The sequence below is a fragment of the Asterias rubens genome, chromosome 21 (assembly GCF_902459465.1).
Source record: "Asterias rubens chromosome 21, eAstRub1.3, whole genome shotgun sequence".
Taxonomy (NCBI): Eukaryota; Metazoa; Echinodermata; class Asteroidea; order Forcipulatida; family Asteriidae; genus Asterias; species Asterias rubens.
Window position 1 is genome coordinate 2,616,911 of NC_047082.1, and position 13,647 is coordinate 2,630,557.

At 37.3% G+C, this 13,647-nt stretch overlaps 1 protein-coding gene across 1 annotated transcript; it reads left to right on the forward strand.

Moving 5' to 3' along the window:
* Window positions 1–2,795: 2,795 nt before the first annotated feature.
* Window positions 2,796–11,770, forward strand: LOC117304390 (cholesterol 24-hydroxylase-like). The gene is made up of 13 exons (XM_033788820.1): window positions 2,796–3,086; window positions 5,331–5,411; window positions 5,640–5,721; window positions 6,080–6,240; window positions 6,626–6,764; window positions 7,528–7,641; window positions 8,221–8,452; window positions 8,674–8,746; window positions 9,171–9,255; window positions 9,736–9,846; window positions 10,230–10,321; window positions 11,176–11,242; window positions 11,539–11,770. The coding sequence occupies exons 1-13, from the start codon at window positions 2,917–2,919 to the stop codon at window positions 11,680–11,682; spliced, it is 1,551 nt and encodes a 516-aa protein (XP_033644711.1). The 5' UTR covers window positions 2,796–2,916; the 3' UTR covers window positions 11,683–11,770.
* Window positions 11,771–13,647: the final 1,877 nt, after the last annotated feature.

Genomic DNA, 13,647 nt, shown 5'->3' on the forward strand with positions numbered 1-13,647 from the left:
ACAGCCGAACAACTATTGTTATTGTTCTGTTTTGTTTTTTTTTCCCTCGTGTTCTTCTTTCCCTGCGAACCTTCTCCAGCAATTTTAAACAAAAGTAAAGCTTGTACAAACTTAAAACTTACTATGTACATAGGCAATAGTGAGTAGACGAAACCACCACTTTTTGGGAATGATGACGTCATTGATGACGTCATGGCAAGGTTTTTAAAGTTGAAAAACGACATTTGCTTTTTGCTGTATCTCAACGAATATGAATGCTATGATGTTCATACATGGGCATCAGATAGATAAAGACTTGGACAACATTTGAAAAGTTAACGCCAAAATTGTATGACCTTAACTTCCGGTCGTTACCCTGGGTCAAAGTTCGCCTTCGCATTTTTTCATCAAAAAACAACTTTTGAGCTTTAAAACAAAAGTAAAGCTTGTACAAACTTAAAACTTACTATGTACATAGGTTATAGTGATTAGATGAAACCGCCACTTTTTTGGAATGATGACGTCATTGATGACGTCATGACAGGGTTTTTAATGTTCAAAAATGATCATTTGCTTGTTGCTGTATCTCAACGATTATAACAGCTATGATGTTCATACTTGGCCATCGGATAGATAAAGACTTGGAAAACATTTGAGAAGTTAACGCCAAAATCGTACGACCTTAACTTCCGGGTCGTTACCCTGGGTCAAAGTTCGCCTTCGTGTTTTTTGATTCGTGTTTTTTCATCAAAAAACAACTTTTGAGCTTTTAACAAAAGTAAAGCTTGTACAAACTTAAAACTTACTATGTACATAGGTAATAGTGATTAGATGAAACCGCCACTTTTTTGGAATGATGACGTCATTGATGACGTCATGACAGGGTTTTTAATGTTCAAAAATGATCATTTGGTTGTTGCTGTATCTCAACGATTATAACAGCTATGATGTTCATACTTAGGCATCAGATAGTTTAAGACTTAAGCAACATTTGAAAAGTTAACGCAAAAATCGTACGACCTTAACTTCCGGGTCGTTACCCTGGGTCAAAGTTCGCCTTTTTGTTTTTTTATTCGTTTTTTTTTCATCAAAAAGCAACTTTTGAGCTTTTAAACAAAAGTTAAGCTTGTATAAACTTAAAACTTCCTATGTACAGTATAGGCACCAGTGAGTTGATGAAACTGCCACTTTTTTGGAATGATGACGTCATTGATGACGTCATGACAGGGTTTTTAAAGTTAAAAAATTACCTTTTGCTTGTTGCTGTATCTCAACTAATATAAAAGCTATGATGTTCATACTTGGGCATCGGATAGATAAAGACTTGGACAACATTTGAAAAGTTAACGCTAAAATCGTACGACCTTAACTTCCGGGTCGAAGTTCGGGTCAAAGTTCGCCTTCGTGTTTTTTTCATAAAAAAACAACTTTTGAGCTTATCTACGGCATAACTCAAGATTGAGATTGATTTGAACCTTGAAACTCAATAGATAGTTGAACCCTAGTATTTTTAAGACAACACAGGCCTAATTACGTCATAATGACGTCATCAGGTATTGAATAACAATAAAATGTGTAAAAATCATATGGCGCGAAAGTTTTTGGGGGAATTCCCAACAGCGCTCTCTTTTTGCCCACCAAAGAGGGCGCTGTTGATTATCAAATCTGTGTACAGCATCAAGTGCAGGGGTGAGCTAGATTTTTAAAGGGCTTTCATAAGTTGCAAACAAAAAAACTGATGCCAATCTCACACAAACATAATTATTGCATTTGTGAAGAAACAAGGCGTTCAAAAGTGTGATACAAGTTTAACTATAAAATAACGACACATTGTATAAAAAACATCTTTATGGTTCAATGTTTTTGAACTACGTCATCACGTAACGTCCAACCGAACACCGTGTTTTTGTAATTAACAAAAAACACTATGTCTAGTTATATTCTTAATCTTATTTAATCACATCTTTTTAATTATAAATAAACGAATTAATCTTTCGCTTATTGGATGTATATTAGTTTTCACTGCGTACTGTGATTCAATATTGTTGCACGCTTACTGCAGTTTTTGACAACTTATTGTCGGGATCTCGACAATATATCACGTGACCAATTCTTATGTGTTTTAAAAGAAACGTTTTTTATTACTTTTGTAATAAATAATTTTGCAATGAATTTTGAATGACTGAAAAATAAAGAATTAAAATCCTTTTAAATAAATATTTCAATTTTTGTTTTCATCAGTAAAAGTTTTTTCTAACTTATGTTGGTTCAACCCATAGAATAAATCAATTGTCCTTGGGGTAAACTACTATGTCTAAACAAAACTTTAGCTGTGACAGAAAGTGGTGCTACTAAAATCTGCCACTTAAGAAGAGTTCCCATTGGTGGAAAGTTAAGTCATTGGTCAATCTCTTGTTAAATTAACCAATCAAAGACAAACACTGAAGTAGGCCTAATCTTGATTGGCTGCCTTCTGCAGGTGGATTCCTAGGATGTTAGAAAACTTTCTTTGTTGAAGGGAGGGTAATGTACTTTAGGGAGTGGGCCAACCCTTTTTAAAGCCTGTGTGGCCAACTTCTGATTATTGAACTGTGAATAATCTTGCAGGTACAGCTATTTGTAAATACCCTTTGATATCTCACAAAAGAAATTTACACATGGTTGTACTGCAAGATTACTATTTATCTACATTTTCCCTATTTATCCCCACCCCCATGCAAAGCTTCCAAGCATGCGACTAGAACAAACCAAAATCGGCATTCGGTCAAGAGATTGTTAAACTAGCTAACCAGTCCTTATAACAGTGTTAACCGCGGTGGTGCAAACCACCACACACAATGCAGCAGGGTCCGGGCGGACATGATTGCGTATGCAAAACCGTCTGAGATATTATTTTAGCCCAAATGCGATATTAGTTGTGCCTTCTTGGAGTCAAAGATGGAGAATGCAGAGTTAATGCCCACGTACGGCGTGTACATGGTGTATGTTTTGGGTGGTTTTCTGGCCAGTGTTGTTGGAGTAGTTCTGCTATTGATTACGTTTTGGACTCTGTACACACACAGAGTACACCAGAAATATCGGCACATACCTGGACCGAAGTTAGGACAGTAAGTATAAATTATGATTTAATTCAGTTTTCTTATGTGGGTCATTCCGTGTCAAATCAACCAGTTTTCAGAAAAGTTCCCAGGTGACCCTCTCAGATTTTGATGAAACTTCATCAGAATCATTGGATGTGGCTCAAATCAAATGAACACATACAAAAAAGCTAAGTCATACTCCATGTCGTTTTTCGAGATATGACCCATTGAAATTTGGTCAAGGCGGCCATTTTGTACTCGCGCGAAAAGTTATTTTTGTGATAATTTCCGACTTTGAAAGCTCATAATTTAGTTATTGTACCAGGTAGAGAGCTCAAATTTGTTATTCCATCTTACTTCTTGCCAAATTTCATGAATCTGCACTCAATTTAAGAGTATCTCCTTTAATTTGCTAGTTATGGTCACCTAAAGTAGGCACTTTAATCAGCCGAAAGTGTTTTTTGTGATAATTGGGGTCACCCTGTGCCCACATGAGGGGTCAAATGAAACCTATATTCCCTAGTTATTATCTATGGGTGCATGTCTTTACCCATAAGCAATTATAAGCTCACCAATGCATTCATTCAGAAATAGCATGGACCCAAAGTTGGTTCCTGCCAGAAAAAGGTCAAAAAGACCCCGCCCGTCTTGACCCCGGTTGACCCCGCGATCAATTGAAACTTTTTTTGAAATTGATACCAGTTAAACATATATATTATATCTACTTATACACCAATTTTCAGCTTTGGCACTCAACTCCTTCATGGTGTGGTGGCAATTTGAATATTATATGTTTTTGGCACATTTTAATGTAATATACAGAATACATGTACATGTACATTCATGTACACATACAATACATGGTAATAAATGTTTGAAGCTTGTGTAACTGTTTTTTTCCTGGCTAGCAAAAAGTAACACCAATGCATTGGCAGTTGTGTCTGCGTGATACACAAGTACATATTTTGTGAGAAGTAGTGTTTGCATGTGGTACACATTAGAGAAGTATTGTTCTAAAAAAGTAGTGTATGGAAAGTAATACCAGCGTTTATGCAAATGAGGTGACCATGTGATTGGAAAGTTTAACCAGCATAAACATGTATATAGCATGGAGGAAACAAAGGGGACTGGGGTTGGGTAAAAACCAGAGAAGAGTATGACAGACAGTGAGTGTTAAGTACTGGCATATTTTATTTGTATTGTGTGGTTTGATCCATGTTTCAAGTGAAACTCCACACGGTATACTGGGGTATGGTTCCATACTGGGGTATTGTTCCAATATTTTGTGTGTGTTATGGGAGATTTTTGCAGCACTTTGAGGTACCTGCCTTAAATTATTTATTGCAGTTGAAAACATGCATCATCAACCCATTTCTAAAAACAATAACACAAATAAACTTGCTAGCCAGAAAAAAAACAGTTCTTACACAAGCTTCAAACATTTATTACCATGTATTGTACATGTGTACATGAATGTACATGTACATGTATACTGTATGATATTACATTAAAATGTGCCAAAAACATATAATATTCAAATTGCCACCACACCATGAAGGAGTTGAGTGCCAAAGCTGAAAATTGGTGTATAAGTAGATATAATATATATGTTTAACTGGTATCAATTTCAAAAAATGTTTCAATTGATCGCGGGGTCAACCGGGGTCAAGACGGGCGGGGTCTTTTTGACCTTTTTCTGGCTGGAACCAACTTTGGGTCCATGCTATTTCTGAATGAATGCATTGGTGAGCTTATAATTGCTTATGGGTAAAGACATGCACCCATAGATAATAACTAGGGAATATAGGTTTCATTTGACCCCTCATGTGGGCACAGGGTATGGGGGGGGGGATGGGGGGAATGGGGGGGGGAAGGAAGTTAAAATGAACGAAAGAGGGGGTTCTCACTCTCAGCATCAGAAGAAATTCTTACACAACAAACTGGGGCTACCATTACCAAAAAACTATTTTCATTAGTTTAGTGTCTACCTATACAATCTTACGATAAAAACCACCATTTCTCAACCAATCAAGCTGGTAGTTCAGGACTTGGTAAATATGTGATTGAAGTTCGGCTTTCTTAACTTAAGGTAATTGAAAATATGAATAAAACTGCGAACAAATTAATACCAAATGGTATTAATTTGTTCGCAATTGTACAAGAACATAACTGTATGTCAATATACCCTGACTTTGTCACTTTGTATGCAACGGGCGATTCCAACTTGGGCTAAAAATGTAGTGTAATGTTGTGATCTTTTCTACATTTTAGCTTCTACAGTGGACACATTAAAACCTTTCAGGATCAGCTGAAGTCTGGTGAGAAGATTGTTGGAGACCTCTTCCGTCAATGGTAAACAAAAACTAATTAAATAAATCATGAAAATACAGTAACTATCAATCTGTGTTTTGAGAACTTCCCCTGTGAAGATCATCATGTAGTCTCCTTGTTGCACAAGATGTGCTCTGCTTTTTCTTTTGCTTAGCCTTTTTTGTAACCAGCTTATGTCACAACTGAAGTTTTTATTTAAAATGTTTTGATATGTTATTAAATCCCAAGATTTCTTTTGCTTTATTGTAGGTGCATGGAGCATGGACCAATCTGTATTTTGTTTTTCTTTACTCGCCCAGTTCTACTTGCCTGCTCACCAGAAGCTGTGAAAGTAATACACATTTTTAAATCTTTTTAGTAAAAATTCACAGATACTTGTTGCATTTTCGCCAAAAATAACCACAAAGTGAAGTTAAATGAACATTACAGAATTGGTTGTTGCTAATAAACCGGTTGCTTGCAATGTAAGCACTTTATGTAATCCACCATATACATAAACTGACAAACCTGTAGAAGTTTCTGAAACTCAGATCGATTGGCCATTTGGGTGACATTTTCCTCATAAAGATGCCCGTAACAAGAGTAAAATTGCCGTTCCCCGTCACGAGCGAAATTCAAGGCCTAGGTATATGACATCTTGAGACAATATCACTGCAAGATTCGTCTCTTTTTATTGTCACTTTTTCCAGGAGTTGATAGTTGCGTCCAAGCACCCCAAGGATCCAATGGTCTACAATGATGTTGCCAAGCTCTATGGGACAGACTTTATGGGATATGGCCTCGCGACCGAGATGGATCACAGTATCTGGGCCATAAGACGAGGGATTGTTGATCCGGGATTCCACAGAAGGTAGGGCTTTAGCCGAGAATCTCTTCTGGTTTTGTAGTTTCAGATGTTTCACTGAATCCAAAGTAAGTTGAGCGCCAAGACCAGGGCCCAATTTCATAGAGCTGCTTAAGTAGAAAATATTGCTCAACAATTTTCTGCTAAGCAGAAACGGGCAGGATACTAGTCACAATTTTTACATGTGTAATGGTAGTTTGGCTGTTAACCTTATGCATAATTTTGGTGTGATCAGCTACTTTTTGTGCTTTTAAAAGCAGTTCTATGAAATTGGGCCCAGGACCGAGTCTCTGCTGATCAGTACAAGTTAACAAGTGCACTTGATCGTTCGTCTGCGATATCTGGGTCAGTTTCCCTTGTGGGTTTATTCCTTGTATAACTTCTCTTGTAGGTATCTGAAGCAGTCGATGACTCAATTTAATGACAGCGCTGACTTGATGATAAAGAGATTGCATCCGAAAGCAGATGGGCTCACCAAGGTCACCATGCTGAATGAACTTATGAAGGTCACACTGGATGTCATCGCCAAGGTGATAAATGCAACCCCTTCCCAATTAAAAAAAAAGACTTGTCAGCCGCAAGAAGTCCCTTGGGTTCCCGGCCAAAAATATCTAGAACTCTGAATCAAACATTCTCGCAAACCTATCGCAAATTGTGACTGTGGTATAAAAGAAGCAGTCAAATGGAAAGAAATGGAAGAGAGAGACTTACAAAAGCACCGGATTCAAGCTCTGGTGTTTCTGATCGGCAGAGTGTGGGTTCGAATCCCGGTCATGACACTTGTGTCCTTAAGCATGACACTTAACCGTGATTGCTTCGTAAAGTTGGGGAGGTAGTGTTTTCTGCTCTACCAGCAAGGCTTCTGATGGATGATACCCAAGCCTACATTTGTATGGACTGTGAAGGGGGTAGGTGGCAACGGCCCCTTGAAAAATAGTTGATTTGTAGCCCACACCTTGAAGTGGCCTTCAGGCCTTGGGTGTCTTGCAACTTGCATAACGAAAATCAACAAATAGGAAAAAAATGATTTCATAGAAAAAGCAAGGGATTAACCATGAAGAATGCACAAGGGGTAAGGGAAGGGGATGGTTTGACAACAACACGCTGGAAACACAAAAGATAAACTTAAACGAAAAAAAACGAGGGAGAAATAGTAAATCGATAGTGAATGAGTCGAACTAGAAAGGGATTATCTTTAAAAAGATGGTGCAAATAATACCATCATAGTTAATGTTGAATTTGAATGCTGAAAAATAATTGGTATTAATCTGTGGTTTTTCTATTGGTGTTTAGGTGGCGTTTAGTTGTGAGCTAGAGATCATGGGAGAAGGAGTTTCGCCTTTCACCGAGGCTGTGCAAGCAACATTTAGTGCACTGCAAATGAGAAGTACACAACCCTTTATAAAGGTATAGAATGAAAGAATCTCTTTGTAAAAAGTGCTATCTTTTTTGGCCGAATAGTCGACTACAGCTACGACTTTGGCTAGATTACTGTGTCATCATATTATGTGGAAGTAAGTAAGTCCTTAGCATTAAGCCTGGGAGACTAGTGAAATTTACTACTCGACAAGTCGTGCCTCAAATAGTTAAGACTTTGAAATTAGTCATGACTAATTTTTAATTCCCAAGTTGCATTGCAGCATATTGTTTGCCACAGGCGCAATAGAGTGAAATTTGTGCTGAAGGATTGTGTCACTGATGTCCAATTGTGTTTCGTAAGTAATTATGTTGTGAACAGTCGTGAGCAACACAGTTGGTTAACCAAGCAGGAAGTCGCGACTACTTTTTTAGTAGTTGTGGTGGCACGAATAGCTGAGTAGTTGGATAGCGGTAGTTGCGACTCGACTAAGCAATCAATAGTCGCAATTTCGACAATAGACGCACCAGTCGCCCAGGCTTACTTACAATGTACATTAGCTGCGATCATTAGGTCTGCATTGAACAATCTCCTTTGAACTCTGACCTAACTATTTTGATTCACTGCAGTGGAACCCATTCAAGGCGGCAAGAGAACATCGTAAAAAAGTACGCCAAGCCTGCTGTCTCATTCGAGGCCTTGCAGTGAAGACTATTAAGGAGCGTCTGGCAGCGATAGAGAAGGAGGAAGATGTACCCACTGATATCTTATCTTACATCATCAACGCTACAGAAGGACTTACTCATCAACATTATAAGATGCAGAACATGGTGGATGACTTCGTTACTTTCTTCATAGGAGGTAGTTTCTTTGTTCGTTATATTCTTATTTCGTTTTTTTGCTTGGGGCAAATAGATGAAAACAAGATCAACTTTATTAATTTTTTATTATATATTTTTTGGAGTGAGAGATGGATTGACTTATTTATTTATTGGGATATTTTTTGATTGATTGACTTGATTGATTGATTTATTTGATTGATTGATTGATTGATTAATGGATTGTTTTTGTTGATTTTGTAGGCCAGGAGACGACGGCTAACCTTCTTGCCTGTGCTTTGTTGCAACTTGGTCTTCATCAAGAGATCTTGTACAGGTTAGTCTTGCTCTGAAAAGACACTGGACACCTTTGGACTCAATTGGTCATCGAATTTGCAAGAGAATTATGAAGAGAAAAAACACCCTTGATGCATATTATTATTTGTGTGCTTTCAGATGCCTAAAAGGCCTGAAGTCTAATATAAGTCTAATATTATTTGAATGAGAAATTACGTCTTTCTCAGAAAGAGAGAGACCCATTTCTCCAAATGTTTTATACTATCAACAGCTCTCCATTGCTCGTAATCAAGTAAGTTTTTATGCTAACAATTATTTTGAGGAATTACCAATTGTGTCCAGTGCCTTTAAACGATAGTCACAAGTTCCATTTAACCATTAAACGCAGAAGCATAACCTAATATTTTATTTTCACCGTCATTCAAGGTTTCAAATCCTACTTTTTTTCTTCCTGATTGACACAGATTGAAAAATGAGGTGGAGAGTGTCATGGGAGATAAAACTACAGTAGACTTTGAAGATCTACCCAAGCTACAGTACATGGCAGCAGTAGGTTACTTTTTTGGTCACAACTTTGTTATGGTCCAAATCGCTGGGTTTTTTTTGCTTCAGAGGTTCTTTAACCCTTTACTGTCTGACTATTTAATATCATCCACTGTGGTTTTGAATGATAGATAAACTATGCCAGCCCATAAAATGGTATCATGCATCTACACAGTTCACAGTCAACCTTCCTACTCTGTGACTATTTAATATTATCCACACTGGTTTTGAATGATAGATAAACTAGGCCAGCCTGCAATATGGTATGACCTGTTGAAGGCAGTGAAGCAGAATAGTTCTATTTCCTGGACTAGGTCACAAATGTCTCACATAAACCTAAATGGAGAAACCTAAGAAATATTTGCAGCAATGAATTGCATACAAAGGATATTTGAAAAACAAAAACAAAGTGTTTTTTCATCACTGCAGCTGTTTCTAATAATCTTAACAAGAAAAAATAATTTGGCTGTTGTGATTTTTTTGCAGTTCCTGAAAGAGTCACTGCGTTTGTTTCCACCTGCGGACGGAAGTATGCGTTTGACATCTGAGGAGTGCTACATCAATGGATACAGGATACCAGCTCAGACAAGCTGTTTGGTAAGTAATACAAGGGAAGTCGCACGATTGTGTGCACCATGAATTGCCACAGTGGATTAACGGCCCTGGGGTGGATTTCACAAAGGTAGTCCTAACTTAGGACTAGTCCTAGGCAATGCTAAGATATAGGACTGGTCCTAAGTTAGGATCAGTAACCCGTCCTAACTTAGGACTGGTCCTATCTCTTAGCATTGCCTAGGACTAGTCTTAAGTTAGGACTACCTTTGTGAAATCAACCCCTGGGCCAAATTTCATGGCTCTGCTTACTGTAAACAAAGAATCGGCGCTTGCTGAAGCAGCAAATTTTTATTCAGATTAAATTCACCATAATAAATAATAATAAATTCTAAACATTGACAACAGTTTACCAATTGTTTTGACAGGTATCCTTTTATGTTCTGAGCCGTATGGAAAAACACTTCAAGGATCCTTTGCAATTTGACCCTGATCGTTTCACCAACAACCAAGATGAACAGTAAGTGGATGAATTGAGTTTCATGGCCGAGTGGTTAAGAGCATCGAATTCAGGTTAAAGGCAGTGGACACTATTGGTAATTGTTAAAGTCTAGCCTTCACAGTTGGTGTATCTCAATATATGCATAAAATAACAAACCTGTGAAAATTTGAGCTCAATCGGTCATCAAAGTTGCGAGATAATAATGAAAGAAAAAAAACACCCTTGTCACACGAAGTTGTGTGCGTTTAGATAGTTGATTTCGAGACCTCAAGTTCTAAACTTGAGGTCTCGAAATCACATTTGTGGAAAATTACTTCTTTCTCGAAACTTATGGCACTTCAGAGTGAGCCGGTTCTCACAATGTTTTATACCATGAACCTCTCCCCATTACTAGCACCAAGGAAGGTTTTACGCTAATAACTATTTTAAACAATTACGAATAGTGTCCACTGCCTTTAAGTCACCGGAGTGTGGGTTCGAATGCCAGTTGTGACACTTTTGTCCTTGAGCAAGATACTTTACTATTATTGCTTCTCTTCACCCAGGGGTATAAATGGGTACTTGCGAGGATAGAAGTTGATATTGTGAATTTAAAAGCCTTCGGAGCGCCACGGCAGCTTGAGGCTGTATACTCCCCAGGGAGCTAAGAAAGAATAAAGGGATGTTATTGGCCCAATGACCAGGGCACTAACAGTTTATTGTGAATTGCGCTTAATAAGAATTTGTTATTATTATTATTGAGGGTTTTGGATACCAGTGTCCTTAAGCAAGGCACTTAATTGCGTCTGATGTTACGCGTGACCAAAGCTTTTATTTGTTAAACACAAAAGTAAGCAATCTTTTATACATCCTTCATTATCAATCTTTTTTAGCACGCTGTTCTCCTATTTGCCGTTTTCTCTTGGGCCAAGAATTTGCATCGGCAAGAATTTTGCAATGGTAAGACTTTGATATTTAACTCTGTCGTTACAATAAGTTTGCAATAGATTTGTACAATTTGAGTTTCTAATAATTTTGGTTTTTACCCATACACCGATGTGTGTTAGCACTGTATACTCAGTACTTAATGAAATTTGAGTTTCATTGGTATTAACATTTGGTAGGAATTGATAACTTCACCTTTGCCTTTTATACCTTGTGATGGGCAATACGATATTATTTCATTGTCAGATTGTTTATTTGAGTTATTTATTTTAACCATGTTCTCTAATTCTTTTTGTTTCTATCCCAACCAGATCGAAGCTAAAGTGCTTCTTTGCAAATTCCTTTCCAACTACGAGTTGACTCTGGATCCTGATCAGTCACTTCTGATGGAAAACCAGGGTACTTTACGCCCAAAGGATGGGTGTCGGGTTACTCTTAAGCCCACTAAGGCGTAAGGCAATTTGGTATCTATATTTTGGGAGTGTCGTGGCCGAGCGGTTAAGAGCACCGAATTCAAATTCTGGTGTTTCTGATCAGCAGAGTGTGGGTTCGAATCCCCAGCCATCCTTAAGCAAGACACACAACCATTGCTTCGTCCTTTGGATGGGGGAAAGCCGTTGGTCCCATGTGTTGTGTAAATGCATGTAAAAGAACCCAGTGCACTTATCGAAAAGAGAAGGGGTCCGCCCCGGTGTTCCTGGCTGGATTGGCAGCATATTGCGCCACAGCACCTTGTAAACCATTACATGGTGCTTAAGGATTAGGTCTTATATCTCAAAATTTGCCCCACTCCTTGCAGTAATAATACCTGGCGCTTTGTATCCTTTGGCAAAAGGCGCGTTAAAAATACGATTATTATCTTTGCTCAAATTCATAGAGCTACTTCTAAGATATGCTGAACAAGCTAATGAAGAAAACAAAGTGTTAGAGGAACCTTGCATCAGTATGTTAAATCATCATGTATTCATGTTTAAAACTTACCCTAACCAGCATTAGTTTTTTTTATTTAGAAATTAGTTTGTATACCTCATTTTGAATGTATTATATTCTAGAAGTACTCTTACTTTCGCTCACACTAAAAAATCAGAGTACATGAACTTAGTACTTTGCTGTTGGACTTGGTACTTGGATTTCAGATTACTTGGCACTCAAGCTCCAGTTCTACAAGGCCACCCTTGTACTCGGCAGTACTTGGTACCTGACTGAAAAGTACCCGACTTAAACACTGATTCATAAATACCCCAGACTGTTTCTCTACTCCTATTGGTGGAGAATGCGCAAGATTTTCACGCGGAGCAACCCACAACCCACGCGCATCGCACAGATTTTTCACAAAGTTTTTGAAAAAAATATTTCAAACCTCGAATTTTCAATTGTTAAAGTGTCTATAATTGTATTATTTAACATTTTTAACAAAAGGGCATCTATGAATGGGAATAAAAGAGCAGTGACTCGTTCTTAAACGTCCGTTTAAAACCTTGCAGGGTCGTTGCCGTGCGATCTTTATCACACGGCCGCCGACCCTGCCGGCTTTAAACGGCCGTTGGAAGAACTCGCGCAACCCTTTTATTCTCTTAATCAACAATGAATGATTTCAGCAACTGAGTAGATAGTATGAACTGAATCAGGTGAAAAGGTAACATTGTCAGACCTATTTATAGGTGTGATGACAAATTGTCATTTTTTAATTGAAGTAAGATGACAATTTTATGTACTTAAAAATATTTTTTTAAAGCTTTTTTGGTGAATTTTTATAGTAAAGAAATGTTGTGGGAAATTTTTATTAACTATATTTAATTTGAAAGCTTACTACTAGTCTTCTTATCTTATCTGTTTATCGACTGACTGAAATTTTATTTTTTGTCATTCCCTTCTTGTTTTATTTTAATGTTTTCAGTATTTTTCTGAATAATGACCTCGGATAGAAGGAATTATGAGTTTATTTGGCAACTTTATGAAAAAGGCATTCAAACTAACATCATTCGGGTATCAGTAATTGGTTTTCAATTGATGGGACCAACAGGAAACATTTATATATTTAGTACATTTTTAATCTTATTTAATCACATCTTTTTAATTATAAATAAACAAATTAATCTTTCGCTTATTGGATGTATATTAGTTTTCACTGCGTACTGCAATTCGATATTGTTGCACACTTACTGCAGTTTTTGACAACTTAGAAGCTATTTTTAGTATACAATAATTATACAATAATACAATATTGTTTAAAGAATAAAGTATTGTATGTGTGTAAGATAATACTGAATTTAATTTGAGTTGGAGCCGAACTAATATTATTATTTTTAAATACAAATTTTGTGAAAAACATGAAGACATTTTAATTTTGCACAATAGAGGGCGCCATTCAGTTGACCGTTAGAGGCGAAGAGGTTCACCTCGGTGTTTCTGGTGTACAT

What these genes read in the sequence shown, in the direction of transcription:
- LOC117304390 (XM_033788820.1), top strand. Translation starts at nt 2,917, where the DNA reads ATGGAGAATGCAGAGTTAATGCCCACGTACGGCGTGTACATGGTGTAT. An exon ending in CGTTACTTTCTTCATAGGAG is followed by an intron (nt 8,453 to 8,673) that starts GTAGTTTCTTTG and finishes TTGATTTTGTAG; the next exon opens with GCCAGGAGACGACGGCTAAC. An exon ending in CAGCTCAGACAAGCTGTTTG is followed by an intron (nt 9,847 to 10,229) that starts GTAAGTAATACA and finishes TTGTTTTGACAG; the next exon opens with GTATCCTTTTATGTTCTGAG.